The sequence below is a fragment of the Clupea harengus genome, chromosome 4 (genome assembly GCF_900700415.2).
Source record: "Clupea harengus chromosome 4, Ch_v2.0.2, whole genome shotgun sequence".
Taxonomy (NCBI): domain Eukaryota; kingdom Metazoa; phylum Chordata; class Actinopteri; order Clupeiformes; family Clupeidae; genus Clupea; species Clupea harengus.
Genome location: NC_045155.1, coordinates 26,616,944 through 26,636,943, shown reverse-complemented (window position 1 = coordinate 26,636,943; position 20,000 = coordinate 26,616,944). Strand labels below are relative to the sequence as shown.

General features: G+C 44.4%; 3 protein-coding genes and 1 non-coding gene across 5 annotated transcripts in view; 1 reads left to right on the top strand and 3 right to left on the bottom strand.

Moving 5' to 3' along the window:
* Positions 1-722: 722 nt before the first annotated feature.
* zgpat (zinc finger, CCCH-type with G patch domain) lies at positions 723-7,065 on the bottom strand. Its single transcript, XM_012827529.3, has 7 exons — positions 6,938-7,065; positions 5,534-6,214; positions 5,271-5,404; positions 4,980-5,129; positions 4,126-4,248; positions 3,514-3,916; positions 723-3,012 (listed from the first exon to the last, which is right to left on the bottom strand). Exons 2-7 carry the CDS (start codon positions 6,181-6,183, stop codon positions 2,874-2,876), a joined length of 1,599 nt encoding a protein of 532 aa, XP_012682983.1. The 5' UTR covers positions 6,184-6,214; positions 6,938-7,065; the 3' UTR covers positions 723-2,873.
* Positions 960-1,031, top strand: trnag-ucc. Its single transcript has one exon. It is a non-coding gene; the product is annotated as a tRNA-Gly (tRNA).
* A 2,494-nt stretch (positions 7,066-9,559) lies between the features above and the next one.
* On the bottom strand, positions 9,560-12,741 carry LOC105900265 (tumor necrosis factor receptor superfamily member 6B). Its single transcript, XM_031566873.2, has 4 exons — positions 12,317-12,741; positions 11,698-12,085; positions 11,261-11,443; positions 9,560-10,741 (listed from the first exon to the last, which is right to left on the bottom strand). The coding sequence occupies exons 1-4, from the start codon at positions 12,323-12,325 to the stop codon at positions 10,476-10,478; spliced, it is 846 nt and encodes a 281-aa protein (XP_031422733.1). The 5' UTR covers positions 12,326-12,741; the 3' UTR covers positions 9,560-10,475.
* Positions 12,742-17,718: 4,977 nt separating this feature from the next.
* The window catches only part of rtel1 (regulator of telomere elongation helicase 1), a 60,354-nt gene continuing 58,072 nt past the window's right edge, over positions 17,719-20,000 (bottom strand). For both annotated transcript variants that reach the window (XM_042707691.1, XM_042707692.1), the window contains one exon: positions 17,719-18,622. In XM_042707691.1, the coding sequence (XP_042563625.1) occupies positions 18,558-18,622 (65 nt within the window). In that variant the 3' untranslated portion in view covers positions 17,719-18,557. The remainder of the gene's footprint in view (positions 18,623-20,000) is intronic.

Sequence of the window (20,000 nt, the reverse complement as noted above, 5' to 3'; positions counted from 1 at the left end):
ATATTCAAACTCCTACTTCTATATGGTCATCTACACATACAGTACATGCATATACACATAGTACGTGATATATAAGCGCTTTCAGTACATATATCCTCATAAGTGTCTATGAATTCGTATCAATTAGATACTCTTTGGCCTTGTTTTTATCTACTTATTCTGAAAGAGTTGAGATCATTATTTTCGCTAGCAAGATCTCATTCGATGATTAATTTCCATTAAGCCTACTGCCAGCAGGCACATTTAAAGAAATGTGATCTGATTGATTGGGGTAATAAGGCACTTAAGATGAGCCTATACATTTCCCCAAAACTTACGCATTTAGCTTATCGGCATTTTTTTGCCAAGCTGCCTGTCTTGCTCTGGCAGCGGTGGCGGTGGCGGTGTTTGATTTATGAAATCATGGTCACATCAGCTCATTGTGTTTGACGTCTTCGCAGTTGGGAGTGTCTTTACACATAGGTTAAAATGGATCATGAATGGATATGAAAGATGTGAATTAGAAGCACAAATCCCATTGCCAATTACAACGGTCATTAAGTGTTTCGCAGCGGTCAATATGAAGAAATATCAGACCACGGATGTTGGGGTGGCCTATTCAAATCAACGGAACTTTTTGGAACATTCTGAGCCGTTTAATAAAGGACCATATATCCACGTTGGCACGTTTTTGCATGTCTTTTAGGTAGTTAGTCTGCTAGTTTTGGAACAGAACTCCTTATTGTTGCTTTAAGATATTATTTGACGCAAGACACCTTTTCAGACATTGTTTATTTATGTTTTCATATTCTCCCTATACTTGGATCTTAGTGGTCGTGTCGCCTATTACCTGCTGAAGATCAGAATTAAAGAAAATATTTAAAAAAAACAGGAAATACAAATTCAGCGTCAACATTTCAAACGTTCAAAATATATATTTTAAACCCAACAAATATGCACTCTATTTCCAAAAGTTCATTGCGTTGGTGGTATAGTGGTGAGCATAGCTGCCTTCCAAGCAGTTGACCCGGGTTCGATTCCCGGCCAACGCAACTCCCCTTTATGCCCAATCAAGTTGTGCAACCTAAAAAATGTACGTGTTAGCACGATGCACTCTCTGACGTGAAACAAACTGTGTATGTTACAGAGGTTACACATCTACCGCGCGAGTGTGTGGACAACCTTCCTTAAATCCCTTAGCCCACGCGCAGTCGTTTTCTCATTATTCATTCATTATTGTTGCCGTTTTGTCTGCTTGATACAACGGCACAATGTTGCTGAACATTTCTGGCTAAACTGTACTGTGGCTATCCCCAAATATTAAATTGAAAGAGGGACTTACCTTACCCTCTCTCTTAAAAAGGACCAATACCTTGAAAGGGTCGAAATCCCGCGTCTACAGCTTGTTCTCCTCCCAAGCACTTACATGGAGTTTTGGAGCAGGCAATTAGCGTTAAAAGGCTTCTATATCCATCCGTTACTGCCTGCAACTCTCGGGGTGCTCCATGGACCATTAAAACATTCTCTAAAATGTACTGCAATATCAATTTGACATTACACTTTTTTTTGGCAGTTTTACTGACGTTGAGACATTTTTATTTTGAAAAATAAAATATAAAACGGAAAATCTCAGGTAAGTGATCGAAATCCCACTCCCACCATGTAAATATAGACACACAACAAATGCAAATCCCCATCATGTGAATCAGAGTGAATCAGAGGTTGACACTATCTGTCTACAACAGAGGAGTTGATGAGGAGGTCAGTGAGAAGCCCTGCAAAGCAGCGCTAGGAGTTAGAGCATACTCTAGTCTTTAGTACTCGTCTCTTACTAGGAGTTAGAGCATACTTTAGTCTCTAGTATTCGTCTCTTACTAGGAGTTAGAGCATACTTTAGTCTCTAGTATTCGTCTCTTACTAGGAGTTAGAGCATACTCTAGTCTCTAGTACTCAACTCTTTCAAGAGGCAGCTGAGTTAGAGCATACTCTAGCTAGCCTCTAGTTCTCGACTCTTACTAGGAGTTAGAGCATACTCTAGCCTCTAGTTCTCGACTCTTACTAGGAGTTAGAGCATACTCTAGCCTCTAGTACTCGACTCTTTCAAGAGGCAGCGCTAGGAGTTAGAGCATACTCTAGTCTCTAGTACTCGACCCTTTCAAGGCAGCTGACTGGAGAGGATCAGGCCCTGATCTGGTGTCGTTTCATCTCAGGGTGTGTTAGTCAGGCCAAGGACCATGCTGAAGGGGGATTCTCATGTTGTCTTTGTCTACTGTTTTATTCTGTAAAACATATGCTCTCAGAATCAAAGAGAAATACCTGTGTGAACACAAACGTCAACGGCTCACTCTCCCAAGAAACTAAAAGGTTAATCCAAAAACATAAAAAAAGTTCCAAGAGCTAATCTTACAAATCAATTCATTCTATAGTCCGTGTGAAAACACACTCTCTGTTCGACCAGGCACAGACTGCTTGTGACCGCGACCGCACGTGCCACACTGAACGACCGTGTTAGGAGAGGTTCGGTTCTCCTGCGTGACGTAGTTTAGGACTGAATCATGTTCTTTTGAGTGTTGCTGAGAACTGGGCCGTGTTCTTGTGTGCCGTCAGAAATGTGTGATGTTCTTGTGTGGGGTCAAAAATTGTGATTGGTCCAAAATCACGTTCTTGTGTGTGTGCATTGTGGGTTAGGGTAAGGGTTAGGGTCAGTCAGAACTTGGCCACGCTCTTGTGTGTGAGTGTGTGTGTGTGTGTGTGTGTGTGTGTGTGTGATGGCCCTCTTGCACTCTGACTGGTCAGAATTCGGTTGTGCGAGTGTGTGTCAGCCCTCGTGCGTAGTGATTGGTCAGAACTCGGTCATGTTCTTGTGGGTGTCGGCTCTCTTGCGCTGCGATTGGTCAGAACTCGGTCATGTTCTTGTGTGTGTCGGCCCTCTTGCGCTTTGATTGGAGGAGCTGCTCCTGAGCTTTCTGCTGAACGAGTCGCTTCTGAGCCGCAGCCAAGTTCTCCTCCAGACGACTGACCACTGCAGCATCCCTGACAACACACACACACACACACATCAGATGGATACACACACACACACACACACACATCAGATGGATACACACACACACACACACACACACACACACACACACACCAGATAGATACACACACACACACACACATCAGATGGATACACACACACACACACACACACACACACACACACACACACATCAGATGGATACACACACACACACACACACACACACACACATCAGATGAATACACACACACACACACACACACACACACACACATCAGATGGATACACACACACACAAACATCAGATGGATACACACACACATACACACAAGATGGATAAACACACACACACACACACATCAGATAGATAGATACACACACACACACACACACACATCAGATGGATACACACACACACAAACATCAGATGGATAAACACACACACACACATCAGATGGATACACACACACACAGACACACACACTGCTCTCCACTCTCTGTCTTACCTGCCGACTTTGCGGTTGAGGGAGTGCCTGAGCTGCTGGATCTCCTTCTCCGTCTGCGTGACCCTCTCCGTGGCCTGGTACAGCTGCACGTTCATCTCCCTCTTGTCGCGCTGGCCCCCCCTGTAGGCGTCGCGCGGCGCTGCGGGTGCGGCCGGGCCAGAGGGGCGGGCCTGGGCAGAACCCAGTTTGGCGTTGAGGAAGTCAAAGACGTTGGGCTTCCCCTCCCCGCTGCCGGCCCTCCTCTTCAGCCTCCTCTTGGGGCCGGGGGCCCCCTTCCTGGTGATGCGGGGGCGGGCCGCCAGAGCGCGGGTCAGCTCCCCACACCCCTCCAGAGCGGCCGCCCCCCTGGGAACCACCTGCGCCTGCACCGGCTCCACACGGCCCTCCAGATACTTACCCAGACCTTACACACACACACACACACACACACACACACACACAAATAATCACAAATAATCACATATAGCGGCAATAACGTGGGCGCACAAACACACACACACACACACACACACACACACACACACACACACACACACACAAACAGTCACTCACTCACTCTCTCGCGCACACACACACACACACGAATACACCCAGACACACATACACGCTCACCTTTGCCTTGCTCGTAGCCCATCTTCATGAGCAGTCTGGAGCCGATGCCTCGTGTGTGAACCTCCCAGCCGCCAAACTCTGAACCGTCCACCACTGCCCAACCAGCCTCTGCACTGTCCACCACTACACACACACACACACACACACACGTAAACAAACACACACGTTAACAAACACACACACTTTTACATACAACATTAAAGAGCAAAAATTCATCTTTTTAATGTTTACAAATGTTTTCATGCTTTTAAACTCACCATTACACTGTAGTCTGACTTTGTATACAAACTTACACCATAAACACAGGCCTGCTCTTTCATATGTAGCTTCATACACCATAAACACAGGCCTGCTCTTTCATATGTAGCTTCATACACGTAAACACAGGCCTGCTCTTTCATATGTAGCTTCATATACGTAAACACAGGCCTGCTCTTTGATATGTAGCTTCATACACGTAAACACAGGCCTGCGCTTTCATATGTAGCTTCATACACGTAAACACAGGCCTGCTCTTTCATATGTAGCTTCATACACCATAAACACAGGCCTGCTCTTTCATATGTAGCTTCATACACGTAAACACAGGCCTGCTCTTTCATATGTAGCTTCATATACGTAAACACAGGCCTGCTCTTTGATATGTAGCTTCATACACCATAAACACAGGCCTGCTCTTTCATATGTAGCTTCATATACGTAAACACAGGCCTGCGCTTTCATATGTAGCTTCAGAGTGGAACCAAAGAAATACAGCGATGGTATTTCCATCTAGGATTTTCCAACTCACACACACACATACACACACACACACACACACACACACACACACACACACACACACACACACAAACCTTTAGCAAAGGCCATGTCTGTGTCGTCATCAGATTCAGAGGAGACAGGATCATCAGTCCGCATGGGTGGGATCACACCATCCGCTTCAAGCTCCGCCTTCTTTAGCAGCAGCGAATCAAACTTCACAGTGTACACACCATCCTTCAACTCTGGAAACACACACACAGAAACACATGTCAAAGACGGCCAGCTGTCAACACACACTCCCACAAACGCATGCACTCACTCACACTCACACTCACTCACACTCACTCACTCACTCACTCACACTCACTCTCTCTCTCTCTCACCAGTAATTTTGGCAGGATACCACACCCCATCCTCGTGACGGGCGAGACAGGATGACCCCTCCCCCAGCTCGCTGAGGTCCGCCTCCTGGAAGTCCCTGAGCTCAGACACGCCCACCGCCTCCCCATGGGAGAACCTATGGGAGGGGCAAACACAGTCAAACCCGACTCGTCACCGTGGCAACACTGTGGCATTTCCTTATTAAATGAACGATGTCATTCAACAACTCATTCCTATTACTGGAAAGCCCGGTGGGCGGTCCTACCTGCAGTTGTCTGGGAAACGGCACTTGTCCTCCAGGTAGAAGGGGCAGGGCTTCATAGCTCGGTGGGTGGGCTGAAGGTAGAGCACTCGCACACGCTCCTCCCCTTCCTCCGGAGGCTCCGCCCCCACCACCATGGCATTGTGATACTCCAGAGTCCCCCAGGAGGTGCGATATGGCGCTCGTACTTTACTCCCGCTCAAATAGTCCTCCTCCTCCTCCTCTTCATCAGCATCACCATCATCTTTCTCACCCGTCTCCGCCTCCCTTGCAGGCACAGACGAGTGGCTGTCCGATCCCAGTCCAACCAACTCAGAGTAGAATGAGGAACACTCGCCGTCCTGCTCGCCACGTTCTATATGTCCCTGCTGGCTGCCCGTAGCAGTCCCCAGGTTGTTGGCCAGGAGAAGGCTCTGCTCTGTGTGTCCCTGTGGGCTCTCTGTAAGAGCCGCCTCCAAGCTGGCTAATAGCTGGCTCTTCTTCAGGCTGAGGAGGCTGCCCTCGGTCAGCTCCAGCAGCTCCTGCAGGTCGTTCTTCAGCTGGAGCAGGTCGGCCTGCTGCTCGGGGTCCAGCCCGGCAACCAGAGCCGCCTCCACCTGCTGCAGCTGGCCATTATATGTCTGGATGGATGCCAGCAGCGTCCCTTCATCCATGGCCGGCGAAGAGAGGAGCTGCTCTATTGGTCTAGGGACGCCACAGGAGTCAAACACACACACCTCTCACATGCATACATTCACACAATGGCAAGATCATTTCCAGATAGACAAAAGTAGTAGCGTCACAGCAGTACACTCAAATACGTGAGATTACAACCTAATCTTCCTTCGGGATCGATCACTATCTATCTATCTATCTATTCTGATTACCCACACTGAATTTCAACAAATATGTAACACATTTGGTCAGAATGTAATTGAACTTCCGGAAATTACACAAGTAATTTCAATGTCAAGGCAACAAGACCTGGCATCATCTGACAGGCAACTTATCAAACAAGCCTATGCGACCAACAAGCTAGCCTCAAAATGTCGCATATCTACATTGATTAGCTGCCAGCTGACGTTTTCTATTATTTGCCTACTACCGCTGGCTGAACATTAACAATGGCACGCACAAATCATTCTGTCAACGGTGCGTCTTTCTTTGGAAGAGGGAAATAATTAAACAATGTTACAGATCGACACTTAAAACTCTAGTACTAGCACCCATGTCAATCTCAGTGCAATGCGAAGTTAGCTAGCTGGCTTGCTACCTTTTTGGTCAGTTTTCTAGGCTAGTTAGCCAGTTGGCATTGTCATATGTTCTACTATAACACGTGTGTGGCATGTTTACATATTGTAGTCTTAACGTATCTTTTAAATAAAAGGTAATTTCACTGATCATGACCAAATACTTCAATTACGTTACCTTTCCAAATCATATCAACACCGGTTTGCACGCTTCCTTGTTTTTTTTGCAACTGCACACAAACAGGCGGTCTACTGCCCCCGCTGGCCAGGAGTTTGAACTCTGAAACGCATTCTCCAGAAAGAGCACTACATGACTAGAGCCACAAGAGGGTGCTATTATACATTCTATTTCAGCTTGTATCAGCCCGATGTTGGTAAATTATTCTGTTTCTAACGTGAGGAGCATTGAAGCCCAGGAGGCGCTGTTGTAGTTCACACCCCGGTTACATGCCAGCGTCGGGACAGAAGCGAAGTTCTATTTCCCCTTAATTTATGTTGGTGGCAGGTGATTGTGACGTAGACGAGCAAATTGGGCGAAGCCAGCGAAAAAAGTTGGGGAAAGTTTAATCCTATGCAAATGAAGAGCTAATTTCGCCCACAGCGGCCAATCAGATTGTTTGGTGTTCTCTCTGACGGCTTGAAAATTGCAGGACTATGGTAGCCTGACGTTGTCATACTCATAATTCTAGTCAGAATATGAGTCTGATACTGCTCTATTGGGCTGAGATTATGAAGCGTGTTTCAACCGAACCAGGAAAAAAGATGCCTCTTCGCTCAATTGGATAGACCTACAACCAATCAGAGCAACGTAGTATATTCTTCGCGACCATCGGGGCCAGCTGATAAATTGAACTTTTACCGAATCCCGTAGGAAGGACGGCAAAAACATCTTTTCGATCGACAAATTCGACCGTTGTTCGGGCATAGTTTCGCCCCAACGGAGCAATGCCAGACCGAACCTCCCGACCTCAAATGTTGTGAGCGGGGCTAAGTTCGGCTGGCACCCAGGCTAGGACTATGGTGTCCTTCGGTCGTTTCATTTGCTAAAAAGAAAAGCTTGGATGCATATACACTCACCGGCCACTTCATTAGGGACACCGGTTCAACTGCTCGTTAAAGTAAATATCATCTAATCACTTGACAGAAACTCAATGCATTTAGGCATGTAGACATGGTCAAGAGGATCTTAAATTTAAACCAAACATCAGAATGGGGAAGATGAAGGTGATTTAAGTGACTTCGAACGTGGCCTGGTTGTTGGTGCCAGACGGGCTGGTCTGAGTATTTCAGAAACTGCTGATCTACTGGGATTTACACGCACCACCATCTCTAGGGTTACAGAGAATGGTCCGAAAATGAGACAATATCCAGTGAGCGGCACTTCGCTGGGCGAAAATGCCTTGTTGATGCCAGAGGTCAGAGGAGAATGGCCAGACCGGTTCAAGATGATAGAAAGGCAACAATAACTGAAATAACCACTCGTTACAACAAAGAAGAGCATCTCTGAACACACAACACGTCGAACCTTGAAGCAGATGGGCTACAGCCGCAGAAGACCACACCGGGTGCCCCTCCTGTCAGCTACGAAACAGGAAACTGGGCAACAATTCGCACGGGCTCACCAAAATTGGACAAATTGGACAATTGGAAGATTGGAAAAATGTTGCCTGGTCTGATGAGTCTCGATTTCTGCTGTGACATTCAGATGGTAGGGTCAGAATTTGTTGTAAACAACATGAAAGCATGGATCCATCCTGCCTTGTATCAATGGTTCAGGCTGGTGTTGGTGGTGTCATGGTGTGGGGGATATTTTCTTGGCACACTTTAGGCCCCATAGTACCATTTGAGCATCGTTTAAACGCCACAGCCTACCTGAGTATTATTGCTGACCATGTCCATCCCTTTATGACCACATTGTACCCATCTTCTGATGGCTACTTCCAGCAGGATAACGTGCCATGTCACAAAGCTCAAATCATCTCAAACTGGTTTCTTGAACAATGTACTCCAGTGGCCTCCAAAATCACCAGATCTCAATTCAATAGAACATTTGGTTTGTGGTGGAATGGGAGATCACACCAACACCTCACTCCAGCATTCCACCAACCCCTCACTTTAGTATCATACCAACACCTCACTTTAGTATCATACCAACACCTCACTTTAGTATCACACCAACACCTCACTCTAGTATAATACCAACACCTCACTTTAGTATCATACCAACACCTCACTCTAGTATCGGTGTCTTTCACAGCAGCATTCCACCAACACCTCACTCTAGTATTTGGGTGGGTTTTCTGTCTGCTCCGTCTGAGCCCAGTTTGAGCTGGAGGCAAGTCTGGACTGGCCCTGAAAGATCACAACTGGAAGTGGCCCTGGATTTACATTCACAATAACAACCACCCCCTTTTTTGTGTTTATGCGTACGTGTAACTTAGATTATTAGGTGCCACTTAGTCTGCATATGTACAAGAGCATGTTTAGACCAGAGGTGATAAGAAGGGTCGAACTGTGCTTCTTCCGACCTTGTGCAAAACTTTCATCCTTGCCTCGGACGTCAGAGATCCACCACGTGGTTATCCCTGCTGAACACTAAACTTCTGTCTATATAAACCTTGTGCGATGTGTTTAATATTGCGTCACTTTCAGCCTTGTGCTGGGAGTGAGCCCGATTGCAATTGTTGTTTGTCTAATAAATATACTTATATGCAGCTCCGGAGTCCTGAGGTAACTAGGGTGAATTTTCACCTATCAAGAGTTTGCTGCACAGGATTTTTAGCACGAGAGCAGAGTTTGATGTAGATAAACACAAAACTTTATTGCATTTCATACACGCTTTACATTTTCACATACATACACTACACTTACACTGTAACAACTTCAGGTCCAGAGCCATGGTACTGACATCTCACAAAGACGCATGAAATTATAGTGACAAGAATGACAGAAACATTCTTTAACTCTCCCCAACACTGAGATCAAGCAGTAACCCTTCATGTTATTTAACTCTCCCCAACAACACTGAGACCAAGCAGTAACCCTTCATGTTATTTAACTTTCCCCACTGAGATCAAGCAGTAACCCTTCATGTTATTTAACTCTCCCCAACAACACTGAGACCAAGCAGTAACCCTTCATGTTATTTAACTCTCCCCAACAACACTGAGACCAAGCAGTAACCCTTCATGTTATTTAACTCTCCCCAACAACACTGAGTCCAAGCAGTAACCCTTCATGTTTTTTAAAGTCCAAAAAAATGACAGGGTTTTGTCTGAACGCCATTCATTTGTTCTGAACAATTAATGTTTTTTTTGTTTTTATAATTCAAATATATCACCCTCTTCTGAGGGAACACACACACACAGGCTTCATTTCAAAGTCATTATAGAGTGGTATTCCCTTCCATTTACAGTCACATGCAAGGCAGCATACATGAGAAAACTTGATGAGAGACAGCCTTGATAGAGACAGCCTTGATAGGGACAGCCTTGATAGGGACAGCAGAGACAGAGACAGAGACAGACAACAAACGGGGATGCAATGAAAGTCTCACTTGGAGTGCACATTTTATAAAAAATATGGTTTTATATCTAATTTCGGTGTTCAATATATTATTTATCTGCAGCATAAAAAATATATAAAATCTGTTCTTCCCATTTTACACATTAAATATGTGATCTATTGTACACACAGTGAATGAGGTGGAGGCTGTGCTATATGGAGCCCTGCGCTGTGAACCATTTGGTGACGAGGCGGTGCAGGTGGGGAAGCCGGGCTCGGTCCAGTGCGTCCAGCAGAACCTTCAGGCCTGACGGGCTCTTCTTTCCCACCAGGACATCAAGCAGGTCCTGCAGCTCCAGGCCCGCGGAACCCACCCGGTTCACACGCCTCAGAACCCGCAGCAGCCTCTGGGTATGCCTGTCCGAGTGCAGCCGGTCCAGAACAAACCGCACCATCTCCTGGTTACACACTTTAATGTCTGAAAGAGGAACACACACACACAGTCAGACACTAATGTCATGCCTAACACCATGATAGACTCGTGTCTCAAGTTTCTTAAGTGACTGCCATATATAGCAGAAATTCATCAGCGTGAGGCAGCAAGGCTACGGCTGAAAGCGGTCAACAATGATGACTCATTACTATTGGCAACCACTTTAAAGTGCGGCAGCACTGCTATGACTTCTAGCAGTCAACAATGATTTATATTACCATGAGCACAGTGATTTATATTACTATGAGCACAATGATTTATATTACTATGAGCACAGTGATTTATATTACCATGAGCACGGTGATTTATATTACCATGAGCACAGTGATTTATATTACTATGAGCACAGTGATTTATATTACCATGAGCACAAACGTTAAAGTGAAGTCTGCCTGCCTGCACTCACAGCCTACATCATGTGTGCCTGATGGACCCGTGCTCAGAGGAGGGCCGGTTGTAGACCGGTAGAGCCTTGCTGGTTCTATCTGCCTGGAGTGCACTCACCTTGTGTGTGGGTGCTGTTGGCCTTGCAGGAGGAGCAGAAAGTGTTGTGGATGTCGTTGCCAGGGATGACCGTCTGGTTGTCAGCACACACTGAATGGGTCTGGCATCTGGCAGTGCTGGAGGACACTTTGGAGAAGAAGCCCCTCTCACACTGCGCGCACTCCACGTCCCGCTCCCGCGTTCCTGACACACACCACAGCCCCCGTTAACAACACACCAACCGTGTATATGTGTGTGTCTCAGCCTGACACACACCATTAATACTAGACAGACAGACTAGACACCATTGACACTTGAACCAAGGCTTATTCACACAGAATGAGTGTGTGTGTGTGTGTCACAGGACATGAACCATTTAACACCTGACAGGCAGCATGGGTGTATGTGTGTGTATGAGAGGTCTGTGAGTGACAGGTGTCTGACTCTGTGCGCCTTACCTGCAGTTTCTACTCCTTCCCCTGGTGGGCATACGGTACTCCTCAGGCAGAAGTCAAGGGTGGAGAAGTACCCCTCCTTGCAGCGGCACACACGGTTGTGTGTGGCGTTACAGGCATTAACCTCTTCTTGGACCTCAGAGCAAGCATAATCACACACCAGGCATTCCTCTATGTAGTTCCAGAACTCCGTGTACTGAGACTTGCCGCAAGGAAGACACCGGGTGGGAATATGCCTCGAACAGTGGGTGCCCACGTACATCCCCGGGGGACATTTGTCGCAAGTTACTGCCTCACCCGTCTCTGCATCTTTCCAGGGATACGTGGGAGCCGAGTACTGGCCAGAGCATGGCACAGCGGAGAAAGTTGCTAAGAAGACCGCAACGTACAACTGCGAGAGGAGCAAAAAACAAGATAAACGATGCGTAAATTATACGTAAGTCTCCAGCGCAGAAAAATTATTGTTAGCATACACACCAGACACGATTCAGTATGCTTAAAAAGATACAAGATGTACATTAGTTACTATATATAAGTATGCATTTAAATGAGAACATATGTCTCTCTGATATTTCAAATATGTGCGCCGTGTGTAGCCTACCCGTTAGAATGGGTTACTCACCATAAACATCTTCGCTGATGTGCGTAACTGCGTGAGTCTCTGGAGAATAACCTACTCCCGGTTGACTACCGATATTTATTCATCACGCACTCAATTGACTGTGGTTAGACAATTCCATGACTCATGTTCTACCCACTCAGGTAAAAAAAAACAAGCCTAATCAGCATAATTTACAGATTTTACCGTCACTAGGGATGTCCTTAGCTCACGCGAGGCAAACCGCGAAATTACAACCTCCAAAACTGTCAATGACACACTTATCTGTGTTATGGTAACACACTACGTATGTAACTTCCCTCTTCTTATCCAAGTTTCCAACTCTAAACCTTGAGTTAAACCTGATTTGAATTTTGCAAGTAGCCAGCCTCTCAGTCCACAGATTTCCGCAGACTAAACACAACAGCGTTAGTGCCAACGTGGATATATGGACCTTTATTAAACGGCTCCTCAGAATGTTCCAAACAGTTCCTTTGATTTGAATGGGCCACCCCAACATCCGTGGTCTGATATTTCTTTATATTGATCGGTGCGAAAAAAGTAATGACCGCTGTCATTGGCAACAGGATTTTTGCTTATAATTCACATCTTTCAAATAAGTACTCCGGTCCTTTAACGTAACGAAAAGTAATTGTAACTTGAAGTCAACGGGTAATGGGTTGCTCCGAAACACCTGAAACTTTAAATTTCTATTTGCGTGAAGAACTATTTCTTCTATATTTAGGAGGAATGTATTCTATCGTTTTGGCAAATAACCGTATAACGGTCTTATCACCAACAAAAACATAGTTTAATGTCGCGCGTCGGGGTCCTGTTTGTCCCGTGGGGATTTATTTTTCGGATCATACCAACTATGTTTACGTTCGAGTCCAACTTATGTTGATGGTTAACGGTTCACGTTGCCGCTCTCCGTCGTTGAAAATTTGGGGAAGTCGGCAGTCAAGCCTGAACAGCTTCCCCTTCCCGTTGTAGTTTGCAACTGACGATTACTTATTGTTGTTTGCAGTGTATACAGTTCTATAAACTTAATTATAGTGTTCATTTAATAGATTGTGGAGAAACATTCAACTGGTTTTTGCAGATCACAAAAAAATTAGTTTGAGTGTTTTCTGCACATTTTTATCTTCAGCCTGTGATAAAACAAAATGGAATTCTAGAATTAGGAAACAGATGTTATGTTTGTCATGGGTAGATGTTCTGACGTAAGAAATCGTCATTATGACTTGCATGCACTCTCATCGTTCAAAAATGGATGACCTGTCAAAGACACCAGTTTTATGTTTGATGTTTTTTCAATAGTCTTGGGCATCAGAGACAGATACCTCTTATTTTGTGATCAAAAGGCATAAATATATTAATTAATTAATGAATTAACACGCTAATTTATTTCAAGAAAATCAGTCATGAACAGAAGTTTTGCAGTCATGTTATCTAAATCTAACGTTAGTCTAGAGCCTAGAATATCTGATTCATTTTAATCCTTAGGTAATCGATGTGTTTACTTAAAATTGCCATGGTTAGCTTCTGCTCACCATAAGGTAGAACTGAAACTAAGGTAGAACTGAAGGGGTGGGGATAGATGGGGCCACCTATGTTGAAGGGTAGGAGAAGCATGAATTAGTAGAAGATAGCTGAAAATGATGGGGTTTGTTTGTAAAAACTGGATGCTTCCTTAAATGATTTGTGATTATTGTAATTCCTGGTACCCTTTCATATTTTCGGTTACCTTCTTACCAAATAAAAAGCTTCTGCTCACCTTGTGAAATTGGTGACGCATAAAGCGAAGTGACTTGCTTTGTTGTCTGTTATTTTCCGCTGGTAGCAGAGGGATAACAACAGACATCCAAAACCCTATTCAACCCCCAAACCCCATTCATTCTCTCATAGGGATTTTCTTTTTAAAATTGGAACTTGCACAAATGCGAATCCACCGCACACAAAATGACAACAGTCACTGCTACAACCTATTAAGCTAAGTGCCTTGTATTCTGTTATTTTTCACTGATAGCAGAGGGATAGCAACAGACATATTTTGGAGATATTATGGGTCTACAGGACTGCAAACTGATATAAATCTAAATACAACAAAATATTGTGGAGTCAATTCTGTTTTTTCAAGACAGTCTAACTTGTCAACCTCCTTTTATTAAAAATGGCAGCACCCGCGCCGTGCGCAGACCAGGGCTACAGTCGAATAGTATGTCTTAACGTCTTTTCCTAAGCACTTTTCCTTGACCTTGATGGGAAATGTCATGAGGTCAAGGAAAGATGTGAGAAAGAATTCATAAAGACTTTAGAAAAGACAACCGTGTTACATGGTACATTCAGCTGGCACATTCAGCTATTATGATCCAAACATTGATTTAAATTGAGCTTTAAATGTTTGTTAAGGCGTTTGATACACTGCTGTGCTGTGTGTGAGCTTTAAATGTTTGATTCAGGTTTTTGATAACATATCAACATATGACACAGATGGAGCACAGCCTGAGAATGAGAATTGACATCTGTTTAGTGGTGATGATAATACTTCTTTATTTGTTTGACGAAGAAAACTCTGAATGACTTTGTGGTTATGTTATACTAGTTCAGAGGTACAACAACCACAGTGCTAAGAGAATCCGACTGCACTTCCACTAGGCTGTGCCCTTTTAACAGATGTGACTGGGAGAAAAGGCAGATAGCAGAGACTGATAGTTATCAAGATCACTGGCATCTCTGGATTTACGCCTTTTTCTCTCCGCAGCTCTAAGCTCCTTACATACTTTAGACATACTATCAGTGAGCGAAGGGTGATGTGTGTGTGTGTGTGTGTGTGTGTGTGTGTGTGTGTGTGTGTGTGTGTGTGTGTGTATCTGATGCAAGGTGACCTTGAGTGCCATGAAGGCCCCATGGAATAAATGATTATTATATAATGTATATGCCTATAGGATGTTCCTCATCAGCTGATTGAGCAAGGGCATAACACAAAGGTCAGTGAAACAGATAACTCTCACTGAGCATCTTTGATACATATAGCTCTAGTTCCCACGAAGGGAAGAACATAGAACAATAAAAGAGAAGAACATACAGTACCATTAAAGTTACCATGACATTTTGTGAAGGGAAGACCATATAGTGAAAGGGAAGAACAAAGGATTTATAGATATAGTGAATTACCATGACCTTTGGTGAGGGGAAGTATGTATGACGGCGGGTACATTCAGGTGCAGGTTCATAACAAAGGAAACTGGTGATCATTTACAACCTCTGATGACGACCCAAAGCACATGGTGAGAGGCAGCCCTGCAGCTCTATGATTTGTGATGCATATTGCAGCCACACCTGCTTGCAGAGAGCCTAATCTCGAATCCTAACCTGATTGGTTGATAATTGACCTTTTAACGGACAGGTCACACAATATGTGAGAGTTAACGGAGTTAACAGTGCCATCTCAAATCTCTCTATACTCACCTACTGGTTCCCCTCAAGGTTGCCGTCTCCATCTAAATGTTTAAAACTGTTCTTGAACTGGTCTTGCGGATAGAGGACACCTGTTAGGAACTTGGATCGGTAGATTAGATGCAACCAGGAAGGAAAACTGTGCCATTTTGCATCTCAGTCGCTGTGGAGACCAACATAACTCAGATACCTCCTTTCAGTGTATGACTTGCAGATTTCATGCTTTTGTTTGAAGTTTCATGCTTTTGTTTGAAGTCATTGCTTGAGTTGATGTTACCTCTGAAAGGGTCCAGTAAAGACTGATAATTAGTTTTAACCTTTTGTATTGCTGAGTGATTTGGAAACCTAAATTTGTCCAGTTAGAACAACACCTTTGGAGATCTTATTGATATGGCCAGCAAGATCTCAGGGGGAAGTCATGGCAAGTATTGGACATGTATAACAGGCAGGTTCTTGGGAGGGCTTATGCTATATTGGATTGCCAAGACTCTAACTTTATTGTAGCGACTTTCAACATGTATGTATCAGTCTACAACCGGTATGCCTAGTGCATTCTGGGTAATGCAGTTCACTTAATGCACATAACAACACAGTACTTACTATGCATTTATACATTTGCACACTGGCACTGCCGTACTTGGTGTGAACTTCCATTCCCTGTACTAGGTTTATGATGCATGGTGTTGATGTCGCTGATGTTGTGCTTTTGGATTCTGCAGGACCTACCTCTGGCTGCTGGTCTGGGGCCTGTCTGCAAACAAAAGTTCTGGTGACCTCGTCAGGCCAGCTCCGCCGCTCTCTGACCCGTTTGGGGCGTGTTCTCCTTCACCCAGACCCTGATGTCTGGTGTCAGTGTACAGAGAAAGTGCTCTAGGATCGGGATGTTGGAGATTTCTTCGACTGACTTATCAGCCGGTCTAATCCACTTTTGGAACAAGTCTTTGAGGCGGGTGTACAGCTCCCGTGGGGTTTCTCCGGGCCTGACGTCAGGTTCATGGAACCTCCTTCGGTACACCTCCTCATTGATTTCATACTTATTTAGGATGGCCTCTTTCACCCTGTCATAATCCATGGCGTGGTTGATGTACATCGCCACATAGGTAACTGCCGGCTTTCCCCGTGAGATATGGCTCCAGAAATACTGCCCAGTCTTCCCTTAAGCCTTTCCCAGCCATTCAAAGGTGGTTAGATACTGCTCTATGTCATCCCTCTCTTTGAACCTGGGAATGGCTCTTCTGGCCCAGGCCGTTGGTGCTGCTGCTGCTGCCGCTGCTGGCTGGATATGATCTGCACGCGGAGGCCAAGGTGGAGATGAAGGCGGGCTGTCCGGTGGTTGTTGCCGTTCATTCCTTCTCTCTGCCTCAAACTCCTCCCGGAACTGGTTTAACTGGAGCTGGACACTCCTCCCGTGCTGCTCTTGCTTAAAGAAGTCCTTCTCCAGGTTCTTGAGGGTTTGTTCCAGTGTGTCTGTCGGCGCACAATCACACCGCTGCCTCATATTCAGTGGCATTGTTATATTCAGTGGCATTGTTATATTCAGTGGTTTTGTTATATTCATATTCAATGGTATTGCCAAAACTTGAAGCATATCTAAATCATTTTACGTAGATTGGTAACCTGGAATTCAGGTAGAGAGATAAGAAGTGACGGTAATGTGCTTTTCCCCTGAAAGACTTGTTTGGAAAACATGCATGTTTATTTGGCCTTGCATCCTCAAATTGTGGCCAGGGTCTTTTATTTACTTAGGCTGCACAGCGCACAGGCCTTTATTTCTTACTTATCTTCTGTTATAGAACTTTATTATTTGAATCAAATAATGGGCATAATTACAGTAGGCTAATATCATTCATTGCATATGTGTTAAACACTTCCTGCAACCATTTACCGGTAGAATGAAACCATCAACCATCAACTTTCTGTAGGCTAAACATTTATAAATTAATCAGTAAAAAACCATAGTGTCAGTCTTAAGAGAAATCGTTTATTGCAGATCTTTTCCAATGCTAAACAAAAAGTTTATCGCGTAGCGCTTTATGTGCAGTGTCAACGTAACAACGAAGTTATGGTCTCCACCGACAGTCAAGGAGGAAAAGCTTTCCAAAGCTTTGTTTTTAATAATTTTTCTAGACACTCTATTATGCTTATCGCGGACTGAAAAAGTAGCCTAGCCTAGCCAACTGAAACGTTAAAGATAAACCACAGTAGGCTACGGTACGTGCATTTAGGCTAAACAATAACAAATTGCTAGACGCGCCTTCATGAACAATAACAAATTCGCCTAGTAGGCCTACGTGGGAAAATATCTTTTTTGTATTGCAAACAGCCCATGAAATTAGCCAACAACATTTAACATGAGGAGAACATGTATTTATGAAATGCATTCAATTAAATCGTGATGTCTGCTTTGTGCTGATGGACTGATGCGGGTAGGCTACAGTAAAATAGGCTACCTTATTTTCCTCCTGGCCTGTATTCGGGGCCCGGCCTTTATTTGGCCGTATTGACCACGGATATAGAGTCCCGGCCTTTATTTGAGGATTTACGGTAATTCAATACCATTCTTGTACACATCAATACACCACACACACACACACACACACACACACACACACACACACACACACGTGTCATCTGGACTGAATGAAAATAGCAAAAATTAAACATAAAACCTTTAATTCAATTTTTTATCATTATATAAAATAACATTGGCATGATGCTTCTAACATTCAACATTACAACATACAACACACTCACTATACAGATCACAAGAAAATGCAAACGTGAGTGTCAGCTAGTCAGCCAGCCGCTAGCTTGGGCCCGTGAAGAAGGCAGAGATCTTGGGTTGGGATTTCCCCTTCGTCTCGCTGGAGGCTACAAGAAGCAGAAGCAGAAGAGTTCATGGTGTCAGTGGCTGTCGGCTTCTCGTCGGAGTGTGTCTTACTACGTCACTGACAGGAAACACTGGGTTACACTCTCCCATAATGGCCATCAGCAAGAAAGCAGAACCGTTTTTTTTATTTTTTTTTATGCGGTGTCCCACATGCTTAAATTACAGTAGTAATTGGAGTCACTAGCTGGCTCACATAAGGTGAGTCATCATCTTGGCCTCGTCATAGCATAGTACCGTTTTTAACGGAACTACCTCATAGTCCCTTTCTAATGAACACGTCAGTGCAGTACATTATGATCTCATTCAGAGTCTGAAAGCTCTGCTTAGCTTTTCCTGAATTTATTTATGATAATCGCAGGATGATTCAGTGGGTCAGTTTGGTGGAATGTTGGCAGTGTCTTGGCCGAATAGTTGGTTTGGACATTACCTGTTCAAGCCTCACTGTTCCGTAGGCATAAGCCAAAGCCGTAGCGTCACAACAATTCCAGACTTACTGGTGCGTTTCGGTTCACCGTCTGACAGACTGGGCTGACAGTCACAGTGTGACACAGGACGTTTTGACCCTCTCTCAGTGTGACACAGGACCAACGTTTTGAGCCTCTCTCAGTGTGACACAGGACCAACGTTTTGAGCCTCTCTCAGTGTGACACAGGACGTTTTGAGCCTCTCTCACAGTGTGACATAAGACCAACGTTTTGACCCTCTCTCACAGTGTGACATAGGACGTTTTGAGCCTCTCTCACAGTGTGACATAGGACGTTTTGAACGCCACGACCAAAGATATCGCCACGTTTCTTTCACGTTCTTTCATCTGCTGTCTGGGACAGCCTAACATTGCAGTGTACACCCACCATAGGAGGGATTTTTGTACACAAATGTACAGTAATTATTATTATTATTATTATCATCATCATCATCAATATTGTTATACTAAAACACACATTTCCACACATCAGTTTAGAATGCCCCTGCAGAGCATTCAGAATACTAACCAGATTCAGGAAGTTTGACCACAGGACATGAATCATATTTACTCTCACCGGCTTCCTGTAAAGCTTATCATTACAAATAAATGCCGGTTATCGTGTTCGAAACAGAAAGTTCGGTCTTGCTATGTATTCCAAGAATTCACAAAAACCCAGAAGGTTGTGGAGTTTTTCTTCATTTCTGAAAAGCAGAACCAGTCCTATTCCTTATTTTTACTCTAGTGTTAGCCTAGGGTCACCCTAACCCTATAACCCTATGAAGGAGTTGCAAATCAGAGTTAAAGATCAGAGTTAATAATGATTGACAATAATCAATCACCCAATGAATCTTTTATTAATGTGTATTTATGCCTTTTAATTGGAGTTAGGTTAA

Coding starts and splice junctions, on each gene's coding strand:
- zgpat (XM_012827529.3), bottom strand. CDS start 6,183: ATGGATGAAGGGACGCTGCTGGCATCCATCCAGACATATAATGGCCAG. Junction 3,917..4,125: donor GGGCTACGAGCAAGGCAAAG/GTGAGCGTGTAT, acceptor TGTGTGTGTAAG/GTCTGGGTAAGTATCTGGAG. Junction 3,013..3,513: donor CTCAACCGCAAAGTCGGCAG/GTAAGACAGAGA, acceptor GTGTGTTGTCAG/GGATGCTGCAGTGGTCAGTC.
- LOC105900265 (XM_031566873.2), bottom strand. Junction 11,444..11,697: donor GGAAGGAGTAGAAACTGCAG/GTAAGGCGCACA, acceptor GGTGTGTGTCAG/GAACGCGGGAGCGGGACGTG. Junction 10,742..11,260: donor CAACAGCACCCACACACAAG/GTGAGTGCACTC, acceptor TTCCTCTTTCAG/ACATTAAAGTGTGTAACCAG.